This window comes from Danio aesculapii, chromosome 8 (genome assembly GCF_903798145.1).
Source record: "Danio aesculapii chromosome 8, fDanAes4.1, whole genome shotgun sequence".
Classification (NCBI taxonomy): Eukaryota; Metazoa; Chordata; class Actinopteri; order Cypriniformes; family Danionidae; genus Danio; species Danio aesculapii.
The window spans coordinates 4,945,893-4,973,392 of NC_079442.1; the positions used below are offsets into that span (position 1 = coordinate 4,945,893).

At 39.5% G+C, this 27,500-nt stretch overlaps 2 protein-coding genes across 2 annotated transcripts in view; one reads left to right on the forward strand and one right to left on the reverse strand.

Moving 5' to 3' along the window:
* The window catches only part of antxr1a (ANTXR cell adhesion molecule 1a), a 370,977-nt gene extending 350,324 nt beyond the window's left edge, over nucleotides 1-20,653 (forward strand). The window contains exon 18 of the mRNA XM_056463050.1: nucleotides 20,412-20,653. Within this exon, the coding sequence (XP_056319025.1) occupies nucleotides 20,412-20,597 (186 nt within the window). The 3' untranslated portion in view covers nucleotides 20,598-20,653. The remainder of the gene's footprint in view (nucleotides 1-20,411) is intronic.
* Nucleotides 1-27,500, reverse strand: part of ntrk2a (neurotrophic tyrosine kinase, receptor, type 2a) — a 122,591-nt gene that overhangs the window by 44,485 nt on the left and 50,606 nt on the right. The window lies entirely within an intron of this gene.

Below are 27,500 nucleotides of genomic sequence, written 5' to 3' on the forward strand. Positions count from 1 at the left end.
TGGCAGAAAAAAAAGAAACTCATAAAGGCCTAAAACCACATGATGGAGTAATTTGTGAGTCCATTTTTATTTGTGGCTACGATAATTCTCCCCCAAAATGAAAACTCTGTCATCATTTACTCATCCTCCACATATTCCAAACCTGCTTGAGTGTCTTTCTCCTGTTGAACCCAAAAGAAGATGTTTTGAAAAATGTTAAATTCCGGCAATCTTTGGCTTCCATGATATCTTTTTACTTTTAATATCAATAACTCCTGGCTTCCGAAACATTCCTCAAAATATCTTCTTTTTGAGTTCAACAGAAGAAAATAAAAGTCAAAGCCACCTGAGGACGAGTAAATAGTGAGCAATTTCTTTTTTTGAGAGGGTGAACTATCCCTTTAAGGCTTAGCTTCAATCACAAGCCAGAAAACAGCTTGTTCTGACAAAAAGCAATCCTTAAAGAGCCCATATTATGGGTTTTTGAAAATGCCCTTCCCTGTAGTGTGTAACATAGCTCTAAGTAAAGTGAAATATCCAGCTAAGGCTTAAATCTGTAAGTGTACAGTGTTTAAAACTATTGATTCATCTATAAAAGAGTCGACTCATAGTGCTTCAAACGAGTCGTCTTGATAACGAGTCATTAGGTGTTTCGCGATGACGCAGCTACGAAACACAAGTAGTTGGGCGCGCAAACCCGGGAGATTTGAAACCTGCGGCCCCGCCCACTAACAGAAAAAAAAAGTCACACACACACACACACACACACACACACACACAGAGACACACACAGACACTGGTCGAATGAAGTCACGCTGTGCAGATGGATATTATGGACAGTCTAATCAAAGATGAAACATCAGCATTATAGCCCAGCCTTGAGCAGTTCTAAGTGCTTCTGAAAACTATATGCTTTCAAAGAAGACTTCATCAGTTTGTTAAAGGAAGGATCATTATAGACTGTCAGAACATGGATCAGTGCATCATGAATCAGTTTCTACCCCCATTTCACAAGTGTAAGTAAGTGCGATTAAAATTATTGCCTCGTTTACTCTAGCTTGCACATGATGTATTTAGTTGTGTTTTGTTACTTGTAACAGCGTGTACTGTATCAGGTTAACTCTTTATATTCTCATATCGCGTGTAAAGCCACGTTGAAAACGCGACGCGTGCCGCTTTGATTGCGGATCGTCAGCTGCTTACACACATGCAACGGACAAGTTTCAAAATATTTCAGCTCAATATTATTGTCTCCTCGTGTGTGTAACGCACGGGTATTCGCGGATATAACTGAGCGCCGCGCCCTCTCTATTCAGCCGCTTCTCTATGGACGCGCCGGCCCTCTGTGTGTGTGTGTGTGTGTCTGTGTCTCCTCGTGTGTGTAACGCACGGGTATTCGCGTATATAACTGAGCGCCGCGCCCTCTCTATTCAGCCGCTTCTCTATGGACGCGCAGGCCCTGTGTGTGTGTGTGTGTGTGTGTGAGAAAAGAGCAAGAAGACTGTGACCTCCTCGCCAGTTCTTGGACTTTTTGCTCAATAAAATAGTTGTCAGTATTTTCTAGTCCATCGTCTGTTTACATTCACCCACTGGCAGCCAAAATCCACTATGAAGCGTGTGTGCACTGTGACTACTTTTATATTGTAGATTAGCAGCTGGGCATTTCACTCTGCCTCGTGCTGAAGCCTGTCAGTGTTGTCGACCAATCGCAGCAGGCTGTCATCGGTCCAATCAGCGCAGATTAGCTTCGCGCTGAGGATGGGTTTGGGAACAAATGAATCGCTGAACGATTCATATGGGAGTCGCTGGGATAATTAGGTAAAAATAAATGCAGTTTATAAGACCATCAAAGTGTTTTTTGACCTTGCATGCATATTAGACTGTTGTTGGAGACCCTTACAACCTAAATATGACCCTATTTCATCTATAATATGGGCTCTTTAATGTAGAGGTAGTATACTGTAATATAGACCTCGGTGCTAGTAAACATAGATTAAAGTCTACGAAAAGGTTGATGTCACTCTTTTTAATAGGGTACAATTAGTCCCTGCAGTATAAAACCTTTACAGTTTTTTTTTCACTCACAAACCACAAAGCATCAAAAGACATTTTCTGTGTTGTTCGGTGTGATTAAACCTGCTGGTTTTCGATCAATGTGTAATAACAGTAAGGAATGTATTTGGGATGCAAAGTCTTTATACTGTTGAAAAGACAGACTGTGGTTCAGAAAAGCACTGAGTGAGTGAGGATGAATTTGTTATGAATTTGATGTTAAATTGATCCGCTCACTGCTTCAGTCAAAGGAGAGATTGACTCTTTTCCCACCAGCGTTTATTAAAGGGACAGTCCACCCAAAAATGAACATCTAACTCACATTCAAGTTTTATTGCTTTCTTCGGTTGAACACAAAACAAAATATTCCAACACAATCTCACGGCAATTCGTAACTTTTTGATTTAGTGGTTAATTTGTACGAATTCGTACGTTCTAATTCGTACAATTTAGTACGATTTGCTCATCCCCCAATGACGGTTGGGTTTAGGGGTGGGGTTAGGTGCCACGCCTCCTTTTTAAAATCGTACAATTTCGTACAACTGAACTCGTACGAATTCGTACGAATTAGCCACTAAACTGACAAAACGTAAAATACTTACGTTTTCTCGTGAGATCAGGCTGGATATTCTGGGGGGGGAAAGCAGCAATTTTACACTATTGACAAAAAAAAAAACGTATGATAAAATACTTCCAAATTCATGTTTTTCACACAAATTGGAAAATTGGCTTGAGTAGCATGGGCCCTACTATACAGCCGGCGCAATGTGGCACAAGTCGCGATACAATTGTAATTTGCTAGTTTCAGCTCGGCGCAGGAGTCATTTTGACGTTTTGCGCCACGCTGTTTAAATAGCAAATGCATTTGCGCTCATATGTGCGCCCATAGGCCTTCTGATCTAAAAAAGGAGGCGTGTTGAGGCGCATTACTGACCAGTTGCTATTTTGAGAAACTTTAATAGTCTGTTCAATAGACCAGAACAATGCTGGCCTAAAGTCCAGCGTAGAGCGCGTTAGTTGTGCGCCTCCGTTACACATTGCTTAATACAAACAAGGATGTACAGCAATACGCAAATATCTTTATATATGAAAAATTATTAAAATATTAAGGATATATATAAGTATAAAGGATTAAAATATTACAAAACAGTATTTTCTAGGGGCTTTTTCAGTTTATTCATAACAATTTGCTTTTGTATAATGTTATCATTATGAGCAGTATTATTTATTATATGCATATTTATATTTGTTTTATTAAAAACAAGCTTAGATTTGCCCACCAGTCAGGTTTTAGACCATTTGGGGCATAGCATGTGTATTAGGATATAACTCAGTTTTTTTAACACACTTCGTTATTATTGTTTATTTATTCGTTTGCTGGAAATTAGAACTGAATTTAGAAATAGTTTTGAAACAAATCTTTGCGCTTAACAAACAAAATTAATTATTTATAGGCTAATGGATGTCTGTGCCTACAAGAACTTTCCCTATCCACGAGAGTGAAAGTGACAGTAAACAATGAGGAGGCTCATCTCCCATTCTCATTCTGTAGATGCTCTGTTTAACTGTTTTCTCTATAGTGAAGTTTTTACACTTACAAAGTCCGTCATGTAAATAGCAAATGCGCTATGGCGCGACGCAACTGACTCCTAAAGGGAATGGGAGATGAGACTCTAATTAGTTTATTCTCAAAACACACCTATAACTCATTAAGAAAATAAGCTCAACCCTTTTAGACCATGCGCCACGGCGCAAAGCGGATTTTTCCATCCTTATATTAGAAATAGTGGATAAGTGGATAGTGGATAGTGGCACCTACTCTGCTCTTGTACATGTTTGTATGTGTGTGTGTGTGTGTGAGTGTGTGTGTGTGTGTGTGTATCCAGCCTGATCAAACGAGAAAACGTAAGTATTTTACGTTTTGTCAGTTTAGTGGCTATTCGTACGAGTTCAGTCGTATGAAATTGTACGATTTTAAAAAGGAGGCGTGGCACCAAACCCCACCCCTAAACCCAACCGTTATTGGGGGGTGAGCAAATCGTACTAAATTGTGTGAATTAGATCGTACGATATCAAGCAAATTAGCCACTAAATCAAAAAGTTACGAATTGCCGTGAGATTGTGTTGGTGTATCCGGTAAGGAAATCCGGCTGCTGCGCACTCTTAAACTCTTGTTTCCTTCTGGCCAGCAGAGAGGAAGTGATCTATCGATCAGAGGAGTTAATGAGAAGAGATGGAGAGACGGATGGAGGGATGGGATGATGGATGAGAGCTGGGAAGGGAAGAGCGTTGAGAGAGGACAGCGGCGGATGGATTGTTTTCCGGATTGGATTTCGGTTACACAGCAGTGCTAACCGGGACCCCTGCGGTCTTTCACGCACACACATTCAGGCCAGAACACGAAGAGCCAAATATCATATTCCCAAAAATAACAGAGATTGATTGTTTTTCTCGCTTTTAATGGCTGCTGCTATTTTTAAGAGGCCAGAAGCGCTCTCGTGTGACAGTAAAACTGCAGCCCCTCTTCTGTCTGAAGACCCTCAAGGTCACAGGAAGTTCAAGTGGCGATGGAAAACACTCTCCTATTCTTTCGCAGGAATCGCATGCACGTTTTCTTCACTGGTCTGAGATGAAAATCTATCCTAAACCCTTGTAAAAGCTAAATTCAGAATGTTAAAAATAAACTGTGCTCTCAGATCTCGCTTATATTTAACACATAATGTTGCATATTTAATGGCGAGCAGGGCTGTGTTTACAACAAATTACCAACACACAACAGTGTATACTTTCACAAACAGCTAAGATGTCGGTAAAATAACTTGAACATTAACTAATTTTAAAATTAAAATTGGATTTAACTCTATTATGAGGGGCAGCACGGTGGCGCAGTGGGTAGCACAATCGTCTCACAGCAAGAAAGTCGCTGATTTGAGCCTCAATCTTCTGTGTGGAGTTTGCATGTTCTCCCCATGTTCATCTGGGTCCAAAAAACATATGGTATAGGTGAATTGAGTAAGCTAAATTGTCCGTAGTGTATATGTGTGAGTGTGTATGGATGTTTCCTAGTGATGGGTTGCAGCTGGAAGGGCATCCGCTGTGTAAAACATATGCTGGATAAGTTGGTGGTTCATTCCGCTGTGGTGACCCCAGATTATTAAACGGAATAAAATAAATGAATGTATTATAAGGGGTGGCACGGTGGCTCAGTGGTTAGCACTGTCACCTCACAGCAAGAAGGTCACTGGTTCGAGTCCCGGCTGGGCCAGTTGGCATTTCTGTGTTTGCATGTTCTCCCAGAGTTGGCGAGGGTTTCCTCCGGGTGCTCCGGTTTCCCTCACAGTCTATACTAAAAAATAAACTAAGCTGGCTGTATGTGTGTGTAAATGGGAGAGTGTATGGGTGTTTCCCAGTACTGGGTTGCGGCTTGAAGGGCAACCGCTGTTTAAAACAGATGCCAGATTAGTTTCCGGTTCATTCCGCTGTGGCGACCCCTGATAAATCAGAGACTAAGCTGACAGAAAATTAATGAATAAATGTATTATGAAGGAACAGATGATCAAAAGTGGAATTAATCCAAATGTCAGATAAGCAAAATTCACACTTAATCAACAAAAGGACTGATGTCTGCATGTTATGTGTGTCTGCACATGCGTGTGTGTGAATAAATAGCATGGTTTTGTTTAAAAAACAGAGACTTGAGATGTATTTAGTGTGTGTCATCTCACTTGATGAAGATAAAGCTGCTCTGAGAGCCACTTCACTTCATTTCAGTGCAGAGAAACTACTGTTGAGTCTCAGTGACGGATTGTCAAAATAAAGGTTTTCGAGTGGGTCAAAGGTTCCAAGAAGAGTCATAAATAATGGAAAAGTTCTTTAGATGATTGAAGTCTTCTTCAGACTAAGAACTTTGTTAAGCTGAAAGGTTTTTGGGACCGAAAATGGTTCTTCTACATCATCACTGGCAGATCCTCCACCTGGAGCCTTTAATTATATATTTTTATTATTACTGAAGGCTTCATTTATTTGATGAAAATTAAAATTTAATATTGAAAGGTATAACTGAAACTATTTTTAAAACATTTCGGTGACTTAAAGCTGAAATTTTAGTATCAGTAATCCAGTCTTCTTCCCAGCAGACACACAACAGCATAAGACGTTAATATTAGCTTAAATTTAGGTCGTCAACATCTAAGGACAACGTTATTTTGACGTCCAATAATGACGCCATTTGACATTGATATTTGGTTGATATTAGGTTGTGTCTGAAAGTGACCAAAATCCAACGTCGGGCCAAAATCAGATTGACGTCAAATACTGATATTTATTCGTCAGGTATGGCAACCAAAACCCAACGTCTGATAGACGTCATAGTGGTAACGTCCACACATAAAGCTGTAACATCATTAGACGTTGATATTCTGTTGTTTTTAGGTTGTGTTGGAAAGTAACTAAAATGCAATGTCTAGCCAACGTTGGACATTGACGTTGGCCTGACATTGAATTCTGACGTCAAACCGATTTTCATTTCCAAACAATGCAACGTCCCACGATGTTGGGATACAACGTCAGTCTGACTTCATGTTGACGTCCTGTGCCTGCTGGGTTTTTCCTTTCCATATGCACCAGACACTTTCTTATAAACACTCAAACACTTTATGTATGCGTGTGTGTGTGTGTGTGTGTGTGTGTGTGTGTGTGTGTGTGTGTGTATGTTTAAATCAATAGTATCTGTATGCAGCCTTTATGATGCAAGCTGAGATTGCATCACTCAGCGATGCAACGTCAGACACAACGCACTCAATGGAGCTAGTGACGTCCCTGTGAGGGGTAGGGTTAGAGGTGGGGATTGGTGAGCCCATTAAAAAGCATTGGATGCAGCTCAGATTGCACTGCACCAGGTCTACATCCAGACCCCTCTCGTTTTAACAGCTAAACTGACTGGCATCATTTGAAGTGTTTCTTTTATAATCTTTTTTTTAAGTCACTTTGGATAACAAACGTCTTCAGTGCAGGGTTGCCAAATCCACAAAACATTTTCAGCCCAATTATAACTTAAAACCCCCTCAAAAGGAATGAAAAGTTACCATATCTTCTCTGATATTTTGTTTACTTGTAGACACAGAATATGTAGTAAAGTACTGACTGACTTTCTGACTTTAGGTGGTTTTACTTGCTCGCTTCCAGTGGTTTTTGGGTTGCCAGGAATGCTTTCTGATTTCAATATCCATTAACAATATTTTTTATATTTGTATTTGAGAGGAAGAAACCTCTGTGATGGCTGCGACACCTAATGAAAGTATCTAAAGAAAATCAAACAAAAAACACAACAACTTTATAGTTTTTCTGACAATTACATTGACAAAATTGTGCGGGAAAAGCACACATCTGCTTTCAGTGTCACATGACCATTTAAAATAAATTCTAATATGCTGATCTGATGCTCAATGTTTCTAATTATTGTCTTTGTTAAAAATAAATATGCTGTTAAACCATTTGCGGAAAACACAATCCTTTTTTTCAGGATTCTCTAACGAAAACATCTTAAGTGCAGGGTTGCCAGGTCCACAAAACATTTTCAGCCCAACTCAAAACCCACTCAAAAGAAATGAAAACATCTTCTCTGATATTTTGTATACTTGTAGATCCAGTACATGTGTTATACATGGGTTTTTGGGTTGCACTCCATTCTGATTTTAATATTCATAAATAAATATATATATATATGTGTATATATATTGTATTCAAGAGGAAGAAGAATGTTTAACCATTTGCAGAAAACACTATCCTTTTATTTCAGGATTCTGTGATGATTGTAAATATCAAAAACAGTGTTTATCGGAGGAAAAATGGTCTATGTTGACAAAAAATGCTGTTAAACAATTGTGTAGAAACTGTAACACAGTTTTTTTTTCAGAATTCAGAACAGAATGAGAATCCAATATGCAGTTTTATTCAAAATCATCAGGCAGGCAATGGTCAAACAGGAGCATAAGGGTAATCCAGAAGCGTAGTCGAGGTCACAAGCAAATAGGTCAATACAGGCGGCAAACAGCATAAACAAAGAAACAAGGCAAGGATCAAGAAACACAGAAAGACTTAACCAAGAGAAAGCTTTGTAATGTTACAGGTAAATGACAACAAGACTCAACCATGTGTGTGGGAGAATGTGAACAATATATATAGTCTGTGTAATCAGTCTTTGATAAGCTTCCAGCTGTGTGTGTGCAATCATTATTAATCCGGAACAGGTGTGTGTGGGGTGGATGATGGGAGTTGTAGGTCATATCAGTGGCAGACTTTTAGTTATGGTGATGATGTTCTGCAGCGATCTCTAAGGGTTAGATCACTGGTGATCGTGACATAAATATCAAAAATAACATTTACTGAAATTCCTTTTACTTATTTCATAAAAAAATAACAGTTTCGAAATAAATAATAAACAGCAAGAGGCATATGGTGGGTTTCTTGTCCAAACATTCCCTCCTGAGCCTTTCACTTTGAACACATCCAAAGACAACACAGATGGCTAGATATTCAAGCAAAAACATTGGTAAAATCATCAACAATCCTTCTATCCAAACATAAAGTAACCAGGATGTTACAGTTGAATCAAGCCAAACGTTTTTAAAGTGACAATACTAATGATTTTCTTTTCTATCCACGCGTCATCACACTGATGCTTGTTTAAACTGAAACCAATCACTCAGCATCTTCACTGTTTCATGGAGTCCAAAGGTGAGACTCTACTCGTTCACAAGTATACTTGGCTGTTGAGAGATTTGTCTCGACTTTGAAATCAACATTAGCCCATCTGGATATTTTCAGAGTAAAGAAAACGAAAACATTTGCGGTTTTCGCAGGGGTCAGAGAAGGGATTGTGGCTCTCAGGAATAGAATTTTGAGGGAACAGATGTTGTGAACAGAAGGGAGGACGACAACCATTGAAATAAAACTGCCAAGGAGGATGTCAGAGAGGGGGGTTGTACAGTAAATCACACTAGTGAAATAGGAATACAGGAGATTATAATAAAGGATAAGCTGTCTGTAAAGAGACTTTTCTTTCATGCTTCATTTATTTAGACACCCTTTTTTCATCATTATGAAGCAGGTCTACAGTTACAGCCAGATTCTGAAGAAAACGTGCCAGTCAGAACTTGTTGCTGAGGTGTTCTGAGTGCATTTTTCAAATCGGGTTGACGAAATTCTATCTCAGACCGACGTCAGTGTCCAACTTTGGACGGATGCTGGATTTTGGTCACTTTCCAACGCAACCTAAAATCAACCAAATATCAACATCTAATGATGTTACAGCTTGATGTTGTGTGGACGTTACCACTATGACGTCTATCAGATGTTGGATTTTGGTTGCCATACCTGACGAATAAATGTCAGTATTTGACGTCAATTTGACATTGGTGTAGGATGTTGGCTTAACGTTGGATTTTGGTCACTTTACAACACAACCTAAAATCAACCAAATATCAATGTCATTTGACGTCATTATTGGACGTCAAAATAACGTTGTCCTTGGACGCTGGCTAGACATTGAATTTTTGTCACCCCACATCATGACCTAAATCTAACCTAATATTGATGTCTCATGACATTGTGTGCATGCTGAGATGTGATGCAGCATTTTTGCCCGTTTTTATGGGTGTGTAAAATGAGGATTGTTTTGACAAAGTTGTTGTGTAAGCGTAAACATTTTTTTAAATGCAAGGGGAAAACATTTCTGTTTTTGACTACATTGTTGTCATGTAAACATAGCTTAAATTAGTCCTAAAGATGAACAGGGTATTGAAAGGACATTAAATTACACGTGAGTAATGACTAACTAAATTTTCATTTTAGGGTAAACTAACCCCTTAAAATGTCCAAACTCTTAAAAATAAAGGTTTTCACTGACATTTATGGTTCTATAAAAACCCAAAAAAGTCTTTACAGTCGAAAAAACTGTTAATGAAAATGTTCTACACACCGAACCAAAATAAAAACCTTTCTTTTGGCCGTTGAAAACTCCCTTGTGGTTCTTCTTGGTACCTTTACTTTTAAGTGTTAAATAAACAATAACAATAACAATCTTTCCTAGACAAGCATGTCAGGAAGCCATTATAATTGTATCAGAAATGTCAAATTCGTTAATATTTTTAGTATAATGGTATAATGTATCTTTAAAATATCATTAAACATTAATGAAGCTGTTCTAAAACGATTTGACAAAGTATCAACACTTTTAATGACAAATTCAGTATGCTTCACTGAAAAAAGTGATTAGAAATATATGATTTATATTTAATTATATATATATATATATATATATATATATATATACATGACACAATTAAAATGGCCTCATGACAGTCATGTTTATGACAGATTTATGACAAGTCGTGTTGTCTTAGTAATGTCAAGATGTCATGACAAAGATGAAGAGAGGTCATAAAAACATCTCAAACAATGTCACCTTTGCATTTAAAATGAAATAACTAAGCGAATAACACTTAATGACAGTATATATCATGGTTATAAATGTGTTATGGCAGTCTTATGAACCCCTTTAAAGTAATTTTCCTCAATTTTTGTTTAACGAACAGCACATACACATAATAGTTTTAATAACTCATTTCTAATGACTGATTTCTTTTATCTTTGCCATGATGACAGTAAATAATACTTTACTAGATATTTCTCAAGATACTAGTATTCAGTTTAAAGTGACATTTAAAGACTTAACTATGTTAAATAAGTTAGTGTAATTAGGCAAATCATTGTATAACAGTGGATTGTTCTGTTGATAATCGAATAACAATGTTGTTAAGGGGGTTAATAATATTGACCTTAAAATGTTTTTAAAAAAATTTGAAAACTGCTTTTATTCTAGCCGAAATAAAACAAATCAGACTTTCTCCAGAAGAAAAAATATTATAGGAAATACTGTGAAAAATCCCTTGCTCTGTTAAACATCATTTGGGAAATATCTGAAACTACCACTATCATTAATAATTCTGACTTCATCGTCGATACTTCAGAGTCTACAGAACAAACCTAAACTGTTTCCTTCTTTTAACCTTAATAAATCAGAAACATTCTGCTTTTTCTTAAACAACGACCTGTCCAGATGTAAAACGCTGATCTATTTTCCCCACAAACACTGATGAACTGTCCCGCTGTGGTGAAGCTGCTTGAGTTTCTGCCATGATTTGCTCAAATGAGACAAAAACTAGATTCTGAAGAGCGTATGGTTTTTCAAAGAGCGCCACAGAAACCCCTTTAACTTTACCTTATATTTTATGTCAATCATTTTAAAGTCATTCACTGTGTTTCTGTGCTCTGTAATATTATACTGCATTACGCCTACTGTCTGCAACTGCGTGTGTGTGAGAGAGAAAAATAGAGAACGAGTGTAGGAGAAGGGGGCAAAAGAGGAAATTCCTCCACCTCCACTTTAAATGTTTTAATGTGTGTTGAACAGCGTTTCTGTTTGGATGAATGAAGCAACGATAATGTAGAGACACAAGGAAGCATATGTGAAACTTGAAGCAGTGAGCTTTTATTAAATGTGGCTCCGTCTCTTGTTTGTTTTTGTGATGTCTTGAAAGACAATTTAAGCTTAATCAGCATTGTCATTTAAAGAAAGAACAATACATCATATAGTATACTGCTGACGAACTTGGGATTGTTATGTCTGTAATGTAGCATATTAAGAAAAAACTATTTACACAATATACACAGATAGACCCTTCTTTAATGTTCTACGGAAGCCAAAAATAGTCACCTACATCAGGTACCTCCACAATGGTGAGTAAACAGCGTCGTTTTAATTTTCTGGTGCTCTACCTCTTTAAGAAAGCAAATTAATGTTAGTGATTTCATGTTTACTTTAAAGGGCACCTATGGTAAAAAATCTACTTTTCAAGCTGTTAGGACAGACATATGTGCATGTATGGTGTATAGACCGTCATATTGGGGTGATATAAACACACCCAGTGCTTTTTTTTTTTAATTTAACAACATAAAAATGGTGGACCAATTGGAGCGGTTTTCAGATCGAGCGCAACTTTACGTAGGACAGCGGTCCCCCCGCCCACTAATATTGATTGACAGGCACGTCATCATATCCTCAGTTTGTTGATTCATGTCCGCCATTTTCAGCGTGAGTCGCTCTAATCGGAATTATTGGTTGTATCTTTAGGTAGGTTTGCAAACATGTGTACTTCTCATTGAGTCTACCTTATACTTCAGCCGTTTGCATTTCTCGCGATCACAGAAGCTCCCTGTGATCTTAACTAGGTGCTGCTGTACCTGACACTGTGCCATGCGTTTTAGAATTCTAAACATAGGTTTTTATCAGGGTACACTCAACGGCGCAGCAATTCGGGACACTTCATGTTTCTGCCGCCCCACAGAGAGTGTCTGGTGTGCCGTGTCGCAGCTTCGAGCGGCGCATCCGGTGCCTCAGTTAAAGTTAATTCAGCGTGCGTGGTTATTAGTCTCTGTGTACAAGCTCGGTACTTGAAACTAGCACACAGTTGGCTGTAAAACTGTACAAAGACACATATGATTTTGTACTTTCTGCTTGGTCTGTGTCCGGGACGTATATGTACGACTGATTGCTGATCCTCTCACTCCTGCTCCTTCTCTCAGTCTGCCCAAACACAGAGCGGGTGAGCTCATGGCTCCGCCCCCTTGTTACGCTGGGCGGGAAGCCGAAACTAATTTACATGTGAAGCAACACCCATAAATCAGCGAACTGTGGACACGCCCCCAACATGACACTTTTAAACACATTATAATAAAAAAATCTGAATTGTGTTTTAAACTGAACCTAAACTGGCACACTCAGAAGAGCCATAATATTAATATTAAATCATAAAAAGAGGTAAAACTATGGGCCCTTTAATGGTGCATTCACAGCAGACGCGGACAAAGCATCAGGCGTGAGTGATTTACATGTTAAGTCAATGCAGAGACGCGATTACACAACCTGTGGCACTTTTCGTGTGAATGAGGTGGCACAAATTATGTGATTTGTAGAAATGAAGCAGCGCAAGTTGAGCGATTTACAAATTTAACGCATGAATCGCTCATGTTGGAAAATCTGAACTTTAGCGTACATTTGCGCTGCGTTAACAGCACAGCATTTAGAAGCTTGCTCTTGTAGGAGATTGATTATGAGGTAGCACCTGTTGTTGGTGTGCTGAGGGGAAATCCTCCTGTTGACACCGGACAACAGCTCATCACACTGGGCTCAGCCCAGTATGAAGCACTGCTGAAAGCCTCCATCATCCAGGTATAGTTTCTGGAGGAGTTGATGAACTCACAGAGATAGGTGCACCTCTGGAAGGATCTAGTGGACTCAGACACGGCGCCGAACAAATCTACGCTGTTTTTCAGAATTCCTAAAGCACATAAACACAGCTACTCTCTCAATAATATCAATGTTAGCAATATAGCAATGAAACTAAAGTCGAGTGTTGCCAACTATTTTCAATAAAAAGGCACTGAGCTCTGCTTGAAAAGTCGCCAAATGTCACTAAATTACGTCATATGTCAATTTACATATTACTGACGTCATCATGTTCAACCGTTTCTGTTTGTTTAACAGCCTATGTTTAATAAAGGTGTATTCACAGTTGCACTACGCTTTATATATGCATGTCATTCATTCATTTTCTTTTCGGCTTAGACCCTTTATTAATCATGGGTCGTCACAGTGGAATGAACCGCCAACTTATCCAGCATATGTTTTATGCAGCGGATGCCCTTCCAGCCGCAACCCATCACTGGGAAACACCCATACACTCTCATTCACACACATACACTACGGACAATTTAGCTTATTCAATTCACCTATAACACATGTCTTTGGACTGTGGGGGAACTGGAGCACCTGGAGGAAACCCACGCCAATGCAGAGAGAACATGCAAACTCCACGCAAAAATGCCGACTGGCCCAGTCGAGGCTTGAACCAGCAACCTTCTTGATTTAAGGTGACAGCGCTACCCACTCCGCCACCGCGCCACCATGTATGCATGTCAGTTTAACTAAATTTACTGCTGTTTGAATACAGTATAGATGTGCAGTTAATTTGCAGTAATCTCTTAGACAAAATAAAATTAGACAAGTTGCGAAAGTATCCCTAAAATATTGTGAACAAGAAAAGATTAAACGGTTAAATTAAATTGTTAAATTTAAAACAAAGGAGAAGTAGATTGGTTTAACTGTACAAGGGAAATGCTTCACACTGGGTCGCCGCCTGTGAGTGCTCTGAAGCCCGCAGCTCGTTGAAAAGAATAGGAACTGTACAGTATGGACACATGGAAGTCTATAAAAATCTCCAGTAACATCAAAAAAGTTGCTAGATTTGTGGCTAGTCGATTTTACTTTTTTATTTATATTTTTTAATTTGCTGGGGGGTTTGAAAAGTCGCTAAATATAGCGACAAAGTCACTAAGTTGGCAACATACCTGTCAACCCTCCCATTTTTCCCAGGATTCTCCTGTATTTTACAGTTCTAATCCCGCTATCATCCCGTAAAAGTATTTTCCCGTATTTCTCTTGTATTTTTAATCTTTCAATGATGGGTGGCAATAAACATAAACAAGCCGATCCTCTCTATACGCAATCCATACCGCCAAACCACCAGGGGCCGCCCCTTGTTATTAATGTGAATCTATTCTGTGCTTTTGTTTTATTTAGGCTTCAAACGCGACACATAATTAAGAATAATAACATCTAAAGATGTCGATCTTGGTGAGGGTTTTTTCAAACACAACTAATTTTGCCCTTAATAAGCAAAAAAGGTTAGGCAAGCAATCGCATACTTTCATTATAACATCAGATGTGTGCATTTTTCAAGTGACACCTCTGTTATTTAATGTAATCAAACAAAAAAAAATCCAAATAAATGAGATTCATTTGTTGCTCTTTAATCAGAATGTTTCATTTATTCAGTGAAGATAATATTAATGAGGTTTGATAACTTGATTCTATTTTTTATAATAGCTATTAATATTAATAAGATGAAATTTTTGCTAATTTAATTGTAATTTAATTTAATTTAATTATTTTCTTTAGTAAATAATAATAATAATAATAAAACATATTACTATGTTACTCCAGAAGAACTAATTTAGTAATTTAGGGATTTTTTTAGAGAGGGGTATCTCTTATTATGGTGGGCGTATCTCTTATTTTCACATCCCAATGTTTTCAGGTATGATTGGCAACAATGCTAGAGTTACCTTACAGACAGTAGCCCTGCCCATAACGCAAACCTGCATCTATTGTGAAGTGAATTTCACACGTGAAAGAAGCGAGTAAACTCAAAATGTTCACTTTTCTATTTACACATGAATAGCGCGATTTATTCGCAAGCCGCGTCTGGTGTGAACACCCCGTAAGGACATCCTGTCTTAATAGGCCCAATAACAACCTGACTGTCAGCTGATATTATTTTAGTAATAACATGTCTACGAACAGGCTAAGAAATCTAGACAAATACCTTAAAAAGTACTGCATCTTCATCTTACCATACATAAACATGAAACAAAACCCTTCTTTAATGTTCTACTGAAGTCATCTACATCATGTATCTCCACAATGGTGAGTAAATAGCTTTGTTCTCATTGTTCTGCTGCTCTACTGATGCATATTTTAGAGATATCCTTTTTTAATAACAATTTGCAATAACAACCCGAGCATCAGCTGATATTATTTTAGTAATCGCATGTCTAGGAACAGGCTAAAAACCATAAAAAGTACTGCATCTTCATCTTTACCATACATAAACATGAAACAAGACACCGTGTACCAGTTTTGTTTTGTTTTTTTTGTTCAAATGAGCACACTGTCTGGTTTCGCACATATGCGTGTCTGTTTTGGGTGCGTGCGAGTCTTTATGGTTCATCTGTCAGTTTGCTATCTGGTCATTAAATGTGTGAACAGGGTGAAAAAAGACCCATCTGGCATGATTCATTTATGAGCGACTCCATTTGGGTGCGATCTGTCCTGTTCTCTGAGGGTTCATTTGCCCACTGACACAGATTCTAGCAGCTTCCAAACCCACCGATGGATTCCCCCATTTACTCCATCAGGTCACACTGTTCCCCACTGCCGAAACCAACAGCCAATCAGAATCCACCCTGGCTAAAATGAGCTATCGTTTGATTTGGCTATAGTTTGGTGTGGCATGTTGATGGTTTTCAGCAATAAAACTCTGTCCAAAAATGGTCCACAAATTCGGTCCAGTTCAGTCTGGTGTGACCGCAGTCATTCTTATCTCGCCACAACCTCGACGGGAACATTGTGAAATAAAACAAAACCTAAAGAGAAACCAAAACATAATAAAAAACACAACACAACATGAACATAATGAATCAAACAAATGAGACTGAAAACAAAACAATATGTGAAAACTCAAATGTCTAATAATAAATTAACACAAAACTGAAAATATAAGAAAATAATCAGTGTTGGGTAAAGTGACTTTTAAAATCTTAATCTTAAAAAAGGCAAAACACATAACATACTTTCACATTACTTTTCTTGAGAAGGAATTAAGTTCACTTAGTTACTTTTTACTTAGTTACATAGTTACTCTTTATTTAGTTACATAGTTACTTTTTACTTAGTTACATAGTTACTTTTTACTTAGTTACATAGTTACTCTTTATTTAGTTACATAGTTACTTTTTACTTAGTTACATAGTTACTTTTTATTTAGTTACATAGTTACTTTTTATTTAGTTACATAGTTACTTTTTACTTAGTTACATAGTTACTTTTTACTTAGTTACATAGTTACTCTTTATTTAGTTACATAGTTACTTTTTACTTAGTTACATAGTTACTTTTTATTTAGTTACATAGTTACTTTTTACTTAGTTACATAGTTACTTTTTACTTAGTTACATAGTTACTCTTTATTTAGTTACATAGTTACTTTTTACTTAGTTACATAGTTACTCTTTATTTAGTTACATAGTTACTTTTTACTTAGTTACATAGTTACTTTTTATTTAGTTACATAGTTACTTTTTACTTAGTTACATAGTTACTTTTTATTTAGTTACATAGTTACTTTTTACTTAGTTACATAGTTACTCTTTATTTAGTTACATAGTTACTTTTTACTTAGTTACATAGTTACTTTTTATTTAGTTACATAGTTACTTTTTACTTAGTTACATAGTTACTCTTTATTTAGTTACATAGTTACTTTTTACTTAGTTACATAGTTACTTTTTATTTAGTTACATAGTTACTTTTTATTTAGTTACATAGTTACTTTTTACTTAGTTACTTATTTACTTTTTATTTACTTTTTACTTAATTACATATTTTTTTACTTAGTTATTTACTTTTTACTTAGTCAGTTACTTTTTACTTAGTTACAGTTACTTTTTACTTAGTTGCATAGTTACTTTTTATTTAGTTACAGTTACATTTTACTTAGTTACATAGCTACTTTTTAATTAGATTTTTTAGTTATTACAGTTATTTGTTACTTAGTTACTGAGTTACTTTTTACTTATTTACTTTTATTTACTTTTTACTTAATTATGTAGTTTTTTTACTTAGTTACTTATTTACTTTTTACTTAGTTACAGTACTTTTTACTTAGTTACTTTTTACAGTTACAGTTATTTTTTACTTAGTTATTTAGTTATTTTTTACAGTTACATAGTTTTTTTGTCCTTAGTTGCAGTTACTTTTCACTTAGTTACTTTTTACTTAGTTATTTAGTTATTACAGTTTTTTTTACTTAGTTACTTTTTACTTAATTACTTTACTACTTTTTACTTTTTTTAAACTTGGTTACATAGTTTTTTTATTTAGTAACATAGTTACTTTTTACTTAGTTATTTTTGACTCAGTGACATAGTTACATTTTACTTAGTTACTTTTTACAGTTACATAGTTACTTTTTACTTAGTTAATTTTTAGTTACATAGCTATTTTTTAACTTAGTTACAGTTACTTTTTATTTAGTTACTAATTTACTTTTACTTAGTTACTTTTTACAGTTACATACAGTAGTTACTTTTACTTAGTTACATAGTTACTTTTCAAAGTGACTTAAGATTGTAATAGATTATTTTTAAAAGTAACTTTCCCCAACACTGAAAATAATAATTTTTGACTTCAAATCAAACTTTAGACAACAATCAAATGACGTTAGCATTTAGCATAGCATAGGTTAAAAGCAGAAGCAGCGACAGATGAAAGAGAGATTGTTAAGGTGTTTTAGTAAGCAAGAATTTAAGTTATTAAAGCTGCTTAACTTCAAATCAAGCACTAACAATACTGGATGTGCATCTGTAGCATGTCATATGCAAAAATAATTGCATTTACAACTAATTTATCAGCAAACACTGTAAAAATTCTGGGATCCAAACAATTCCTTCATGTTATCCTAACACAAGTAGATTGAAAAAAATAACTAACTTGTTCCCTCTGAAAAAATATAAATTGTGTTCTTTCAACTTCTTTTAAATAAGTATATATATATTCATTTTCTTTTCAGCTTACTTCAGCCAACTTATCCAGCACAATTTTACGCAGCGGATGCCCTTCCAGCCGCAACCCATCACTGGGAAACATCCATTCACACACATACACTACGAACAATTTAGCTTTCCTGATTCACCTGTACCACGTCTTTGGACTTGTGGGGGATTTACTAAATTACAATTGTCAATGATTCAGATTAACACATTTCAAACTCAGATTTTTTGGCATATTATTAGCTCCATACATTTCTTGCACCGCAGAGTAAGAAGTGAGACTAATCTACAATATGATTTAAATGTCATTAAAGGGCCACTTCACTCAAAACTGAAAACAATGTCATCATTTACTAACCCTTCGGTTGTTACTGGTTTATAACATTTTTCAAAATATCTTCTTTTGTGTTCAACATGATAAAGAGACACATAAAGGTTTGTAATCACTTGAGAGTAAGCAAATAGTGTGCATCTTTCATTTTTGGGTGAACTGTCCCTTTAAAAACTAGCTTACAGTTGGGTTCTGGACACAGCATAGAGTGTTTTGTAAATTTGCTAGCTGAATGTGCCTTTCATTCTAGTAAATGAATGAATGCATCTGAATATAACTGGATTAAGCAGTAAAAAGTGAACTAGCAACCGATGTAAGCTGCAGTCTGTGTGTTTGTCATGTGAAACACACGAGTATCAGTACAACAGAATGAACTTAGCCTTATTGAATGCTCAAAAACACAATGCTCATCATATACCTGCTCAAACTACATCCTGTATTTTATTTTTGTCAAATATTTGCATTGATGCATGTTGCGCATGTTACACAAGCAAGTGTCTGTGTGTGTATGTGTGTGTGTGTGTGATTAATGGTGATTCATGCTCTGTGAGAATGATTCATTGCTGCTACAGAATAACTCTGACGCTTGCAACTATGGCAACAGCGCATGTGGTGGGAGGGCAGGTCCACCTCCAAGCCCCAGCACACACTCTCTCTCCCTCTCTCTAAATACCGAGTGCAGTTTGAATGACAAACGGAAGTTCAGTAATGACAGCTCTCAGATCAGTCAATCAGAGCTCATTCATTTTGTCTTAAAGTTCAATGGCATTTTAACAGACCAATTTATGACTAGGGTGACATGGTGGCTCAATGGTTGGCACTGTCAACTCACAGCAAGAAGGTCGCTGGTTCGAGTGCCGGCTGGGTAAGTTGGCATTTCTGTGTGGAGTTTGCATGTTCTCCCTGTGTTGGCGTTGGCGTTATTAAATTTCCCATTTATTGTATATTATTAACGTCTACCCCCACCCCAACCCTAAACCCAACCGTCACAGTACTGTAAATATATGAATTATTGTTATACAGTGTTATAAAATAAGACTGCTATATTAATGTGCATATACAGTAGCACTTCTGGCCGGCCGCGTATCTGATCTAGACTTTACCCAAATGGATGTGATAGGAAAACAAAAACTTAAAATAAAAGTAATATATTCATTCATTCATTCATTTATTCAATCATTTTCTTCAGCTTAGTCCCTTTATTCATCAGGGGTCATCACAGTGGAATGAACTGACAACCCATCCAGCACACAGCGGATGCCCTTCCAGCTGCAACCCAGTACTGGGAAACATCCATACACATTCTGTCACGGATTGGTCAGGCTCTCACGATCCCCACTCACGAAGATCACCATCACCTGACTTCTAATGAGCACACAGCTGCATCACATTCACGAGCACCAGATAAAAGCACAGCACTCCAGTCGCTCATTGTCCGGGCTCGTCTCGACGAAAGCGGACAACTGAGCGACCACTCAGCGTAGTCATCCTCAGCTAAAACAAACGATTTACTTACCTGTTCTCTTTGTATTCCTCCTAGTCTTCCTGGTCCTCCCGAATCGTCCTGTCTTCCAGTCCTTCCAAGTCTGTGTCATCCTCTGTCAGCTGTATCTGGTGTGTGCTGTCCATCCTCGTGTATTCCTGTTACCCAGCCACGGAGGAAAAGACCCCAACATCATTCCTGATCCTCCTGGCTATCCTTCATGTGCTCCTTGTTGTCATTTAATAAACACCCTAACGTTTCCTTACCTCTGTCTCCTGTCCGCTTCATAACAGAAGCCCGGACCAATAACGACGACAACATGAGCACCCCCGATCACTTTCAAGAGCTGGTGGACCAGTTGAAGCGGATTCTACAGCCACCAGCTCCACTTTCCAACGCACCACCAGCACCGAGCACTTCCGCCTCCACAGTTTCTTCTTCGGCCCTTCCTTCCAGTCCCATGGCCCGACCAGCGCCCTACTCAGGCGGAGCGGGGGAGTGCAATGGTTTTCTGTTACAATGTTCCCTCATATTCGAAATGCAACCTTCTCTATATCCCACAGATAAGTCAAAGATCGCCTACATCGTATCACTACTCTCTGGACCTGCACTTAAATGGGCTGAGACGATCTGGAACCAAGCCGGGCCGGTCATGAATTCCATCACTACCTTCACGGAGTATTTCAAAGAGGTGTTTGGACGTTCTGATGGGGAAGTAGCCGCTGGAGAGCAGCTGTATCATCTAAAGCAAGGTACTCTATCTACACAGGAATATGCTCTCCGGTTTCGCACTCTAGCAGCTGCAAGTGGATGGAATGAGAGATCGTTGTTGACCACGTACCGGCTCGGCTTGGAACCCACTCTCCGAATCCAGCTGGCCACATTAGATGATACTATGGGTCTGGAGAGATTCATCCAACATTCTCTCCGATGTTCCGATCGTCTCCGTTCCTATCAACAGGACACCATCACCCCCTCGTCTGCACTCCTCCAATCGCCTGAGTCAACAGCCTCTCCAGAACCAGAACCCATGATAATAGAGTCTGGAAGACTGACATCAGCGGAACGACAGAGGAGGCTGACCCGGGGTCTGTGTCTATACTGCGGTGTCAGTGGACACACCCGTATGGAGTGTCCCCTTCGTCCCATTCGGACTTCAGTGAGTGTATTCAGTACGAATATTGAACAATGTAAACCACTTACTACCACCGTACAAATAACTACTGCCTCTATTTCTCTCCTTGTCACAGCCCTCATCGACTCCGGGTCAGCAGGGAACTTCATCTCCCAATCCCTCTGTCGTCAACTCCACCTACGTACTGAGGCGTCCTCGCATATATACCAGATACAACCGATAACCCAGTGCACTCGATCTTCGACCCGTATCCATCGACAATGCGAAGACATCCTTCTTCAAGTGGGGTTGTTACATCAAGAGAGGATTCAATTTCTGGTTCTGGAGGGTGCAAATATGGACATCATTCTAGGGCGCCCGTGGCTGGTGAAGCACGATCCCATCATCTCTTGGGGCACAGGAGAGATAAAGAAATGGGGATCTGGATGTACACCTACCTGTTTTCCAAATCTCCCTCTTCAAGGTCGGAACCCCATTTCTTTGTTTACAACATCGGTCGAGAGTCCTCCTGAGAAGCAGTCTATCCACATTCCTAAGGAGTACAGCTCCTTTCATGATGTCTTCTGCCCCAAGAGAGCTTCCCAGCTACCGCCGCATCGGCCATGGGACTGCGCGATCGACCTAGTTCCAGATGCCCAGTTGCCAAGAGGTAGGATCTACCCGCTCTCGCTTCCAGAGAATCAGGCAATGGAAGATTACATAAGGGAGGCTCTGAGTCAGGGGTACATACGTCACTCAAAATCACCAGCCGCCTCAAGCTTCTTCTTTGTGGCCAAGAAGGACGGAGGGCTGCGTCCATGCATCGACTACAGGGTCCTAAATAACGGTACAGTAAAATACCGATATCCCCTTCCTCTGGTACCAGCCGCTTTGGAACAGCTCCGAGAAGCTAAAGTCTTCACTAAATTGGACCTCCGCAGCGCGTATAATCTGATAAGAATACGTGAGGGGGACCAATGGAAGACAGCATTCGTGACCCCTACTGGCCACTATGAATATGAGGTCATGCCTTACGGTCTGGTCAACGCCCCCTCCGTATTCCAAAACTTCATTCATGAAGTCCTCCGGGAGTTTCTTCACCACTTTGTAATAGTGTACATAGATGACATCCTCATTTACTCCCGGAGTGAGGCCGAACATCGCCAACACGTTGCGGAGGTCCTACACACATTGAGAGAACATCACCTCTACCTCAAAGCGGAGAAATGCTCATTCCACCAGAAGTCGATTCATTTCTTAGGATACATCATTGACCAAACCGGTATACGTATGGATGGGAAGAAAATTGAGGCTGTTCTATCCTGGTCAGAACCCACTTCCATTAAGGAGCTCCAGAGGTTTCTTGGGTTTGCTAACTTTTATAGACGGTTTATCAAGGACTACAGCAGGATTACATCACCTCTCACTAATCTCCTCAAGGGTAAACCCAAAGGACTGGAGTGGACCAAAGAAGCAGCCGCAGCCTTCCGCCTTCTTAAGAAGGAGTTCACAAGGGCCCCACTCCTGACTCATCCTGACCCAAATCTTCCTTTCGTGGTGGAAGTGGACGCATCCACCACCGGCGTCGGGGCAGTATTATCCCAACATCATGATACACCGCCCCGACTGCATCCCTGTGCCTATTTCTCTCGGAAGTTGAGCCCGGCGGAGCAGAATTACAGCATAGGAGACAGGGAGCTTCTAGCAATCAAGCTAGCCTTGGAGGAGTGGCGTCACTGGTTGGAGGGAGCCAAACATCCGTTCCAGGTGATCACAGATCACAAAAACCTCCAATATATCAAAGAGGCCAAGAGACTATGTCCACGTCAAGCCAGATGGTCACTTTTCTTCTCACGTTTTGATTTCTCCATTTCCTATCGTCCAGGACCCAAGAATCTAAGAGCAGACGCTCTCTCTCGTTTACACGAGCATCACGATCATGAAGAACTCCCAACGAAGATTCTTCCCGAACACATCTCCATTTGTCCGATCACCTGGAACGCTCCTCCAGTCGTTGCCACTCCGGAAGCCCCTGCTCCGCCGGGATGCCCTCCTCATCGGCAGTTCATACCACCTGAACACCGGGTAGATCTGATCCACTCCTTACATACCTCGCTAGGCACTGGACATCCAGGGATCAACAATACTCTCTCGCTAGTATCCCAACGATTCTGGTGGCCAAACATGGCAAGGGATGTGAGGCAATATGTTCAGGGCTGTAAGGACTGTGCCCAATCCAAGAGCCCACGTCATCTACCCGCTGGAAAGCTCCATCCCTTGCCGATTCCGAACCGTCCCTGGTCACACCTAGGAGTGGACTTTATCACTGACCTCCCTTCGTCAGAAGGTAATACCTGTATTCTAGTCATCGTAGATAGATTCTCAAAGTTTGTCAAACTAATCCCTCTGAAAGGTCTTCCCACAGCCTTTGAAACAGCCGACAATATCTTTAATCAAGTCTTCAGGTCATTTGGTATTCCAGAAGATATTGTGTCGGACAGAGGTCCACAGTTCATCTCACGTCTATGGAAAGCCTTCTTCAAGCTCCTAGGTGTGGCCGTCAGCCTCTCTTCTGGATATCATCCCCAAACCAACGGGCAGACAGAGAGGAAGATTCAGGAGGTGGGACGGTTCCTGAGGACCTTCTGCAGTGGTCACCAGAGCTCCTGGAGCCAGTATTTGGGCTGGGCAGAATATGCCCAAAATTCACTGCGGCAACCCTCCACCGGACTCACGCCATTCCAGTGCGTCCTGGGCTTCCAACCACCGCTCTTTCCCTGGGATGGCGAACCATCTGATGTCCCCGCAGTGGATCACTGGTTCCGGGAGAGCGAGAGAGTCTGGGACGAGGCTCATCAACATCTGCAGAGGGCAGTCCGTCGAAGCAAGGTAACCGCCGATAGAAGAAGGTCTGAAGAACCCAGATACACACCCGGACAAAAGGTGTGGCTATCCACCCGGGACATACGCATGCGACTGCCCTCTCGCAAGTTAAGTCCCCGATTTGTTGGTCCCTTCACCATCGTGGAACAGGTTAACCCCGTCACCTACAAACTACAATTACCCTCTCACTACCGTATTCACCCTACATTCCACGTATCACTCCTGAAACCCTATCACGATCCTGTTCTTCCCTCCACAGAGCCTGACCACGAAGAGGAACCCCCTCCTCCACTGCTCCTAGAAGAAGGAGCCGTCTACGCAGTGAAGGAGATCTTGCGTTCCCGACGTCGTGGTGGCCAGTTGGAGTACCTGGTGGACTGGGAAGGGTACGGCCCCGAAGAAAGGACATGGGTTCCCAGAGCTGATATTCTCGATCCTAGTCTCATGGTGGAGTTTCATGAGAGCCACCCTGAGTTCCCAGCGCCTAGAGGCAGAGGGAGACCACCACGGCGTCGGAGGTGTCGGCCCTCAGGAGCGGGCCCTGGGGAGGGGGGTACTGTCACGGATTGGTCAGGCTCTCACGATCCCCACTCACGAAGATCACCATCACCTGACTTCTAATGAGCACACAGCTGCATCACATTCACGAGCACCAGATAAAAGCACAGCACTCCAGTCGCTCATTGTCCGGGCTCGTCTCGACGAAAGCGGACAACTGAGCGACCACTCAGCGTAGTCATCCTCAGCTAAAACAAACGATTTACTTACCTGTTCTCTTTGTATTCCTCCTAGTCTTCCTGGTCCTCCCGAATCGTCCTGTCTTCCAGTCCTTCCAAGTCTGTGTCATCCTCTGTCAGCTGTATCTGGTGTGTGCTGTCCATCCTCGTGTATTCCTGTTACCCAGCCACGGAGGAAAAGACCCCAACATCATTCCTGATCCTCCTGGCTATCCTTCATGTGCTCCTTGTTGTCATTTAATAAACACCCTAACGTTTCCTTACCTCTGTCTCCTGTCCGCTTCATAACACATTCATTCACACAAATACACTACGGCCAATTTAGTTTATTCAATGCAGAATTCCTACACATGGGAAACGAATGAGCACATTTAAAAAAAAATCCCTTAATTTTTTTAGGTTTCTTGAGGTGGTTTTGGACTAAATACATTAGCCAAAGAAACTTTGAGGTTGTAGGCATTACAAACACCTGACTTCATTATGCTTGCCTTGTTGGTTGCTAGGTTACCAATACTAGAGTCAGCCACTCTAAAAATGTGCTGCATATGCACTTAATTCACATTTCAGATTTTTTTTTCCATTTTCTGCAAACTTTGAAAAGATTCACTTGAAGTTAGGATGGAAACACGGCTAATGGTAACTAACTGAAGTAAGTTTAAGTACTGGAATGACAATTATTGCACTAAATTAGAACAAAATGGCAAATGCACAGTTGTTGCTAGATTGGAAATGGATGTGGCCGGAAGTTAACGAGAATTATTTATATTATTTATTAAATTTCCCATTTATTGTATTTTATTAACGTCTACCCCCACCCCAACCCTAAACCCAACCGTCACTGTAATGTAAAAATAGTAGTTTACAGAGTATTATTTACGTTATCTATTAAATTACCCAATAAATTGTATTTTCAAGGCCTACCCCCACCCCAACCCTAAACAGTACTGTAAATATATGAATTATTGTTATACAGTATCATAAAATAATGCTGCTATATTAATGTGCATATACAGTAGCACTTCTGGCCGGCCGCGTATCCGATCTACCCAAATCCATGTAACAGAAATACAAAAACTTAAAATAAAAGTAACATAAAGATATTCATTCATTCATTAGGGGTCACCACAGTGGAATGAACCGCCAACCCATCCAGCACACAGCGGATGCCCTCCCAGCTGCAACCCAGTACTTGGAAACATCCATACACATTCATTCACACAAATACACTACGGCCAATTTAGCTTACTCAATTCACCTATAGCGCATGTGTTCGGACTGTGGGGGAAACTGGAGCACCCAGAGGAAACCCACACCAACACGAGGAGAACATGCAAACTCCACACAGAAATGCCAACTTGGACTCGAACCAGCGACCTTCTTGCTGTGAGGTGACAGTGCTAACCACTGAGCCACCGTACCGCGTAATACTTTACAACAGATGCTAAAATTAACATTGTTTGTGTGTGTGCATTTGTGTGTGTGATAATCAAAATGTTTTAGTCCCTTGTATCGAACCAATCATATACTTTAAATATCCATTGATTTAAATAATCAATACTTCTAGGAAAGTTCAGTAAATATTGCCTACTCATTTGCATCTCATTTGTCATCATTAAATTGTGTCCTTGTACGTATATATTGACATTATAATGGCCTTCGTTATGCTTTACTCTATAGATATCCCATATCTGTGAAGTGCTTGAATGCACTTAAATATTGAATGTTCTCTTCACAATAATGAAGCATCGATGGGCTCAGAAACACTGCGACCTTGACCTGCCGACTGCAGATTTACTGTACTGTACTCGATATCTCCAACATCCACTGCAGTCCAGTTGATACATTTACAACTGAAATAGAATATGGATGTAATAATAATAACAATAATGGAAGATATTTACACCTAACCCTTTCACAATCTATCCTATTAGACAAAAAAGAAAGCGTATCTATTTTACGCATTGTAAAAAACTGGCTAGTTTGCTTAAATTCATGCAATTTAATTCGTAAAAAGATGGATTTTAAAAGGAAGCATACCCCAAACGCCATCCCTAAACTTATCTCTCACTGGGGGATGAAAATATTGTGCTAAAATGTACGATTAAGATCTTACAAATTAATATGAATTTAGACAGCACTTTGATACCAATTGGGATTGTTTAAACATGCTTTAGAAATAAAGTTGAGTTGAGTTGAGTTGAGTTGAGTTGAGTTGAGTTGAGTTGAGTTGAGTTGAGTTGAGTTGAGTTGTAAGACACCAAATTAAAAAGATATAGAAATTGCTTAGAAACTGCATTGAATAAAAAACACAGGAAGTGACCAGGAGCCTGTACCCTAAAGCCAGATTAGCTTGCTATCCAGTTAAGTTTCAGGCCCTGTCCAAACAAACACGGGTATTTTTGAAACTGCACT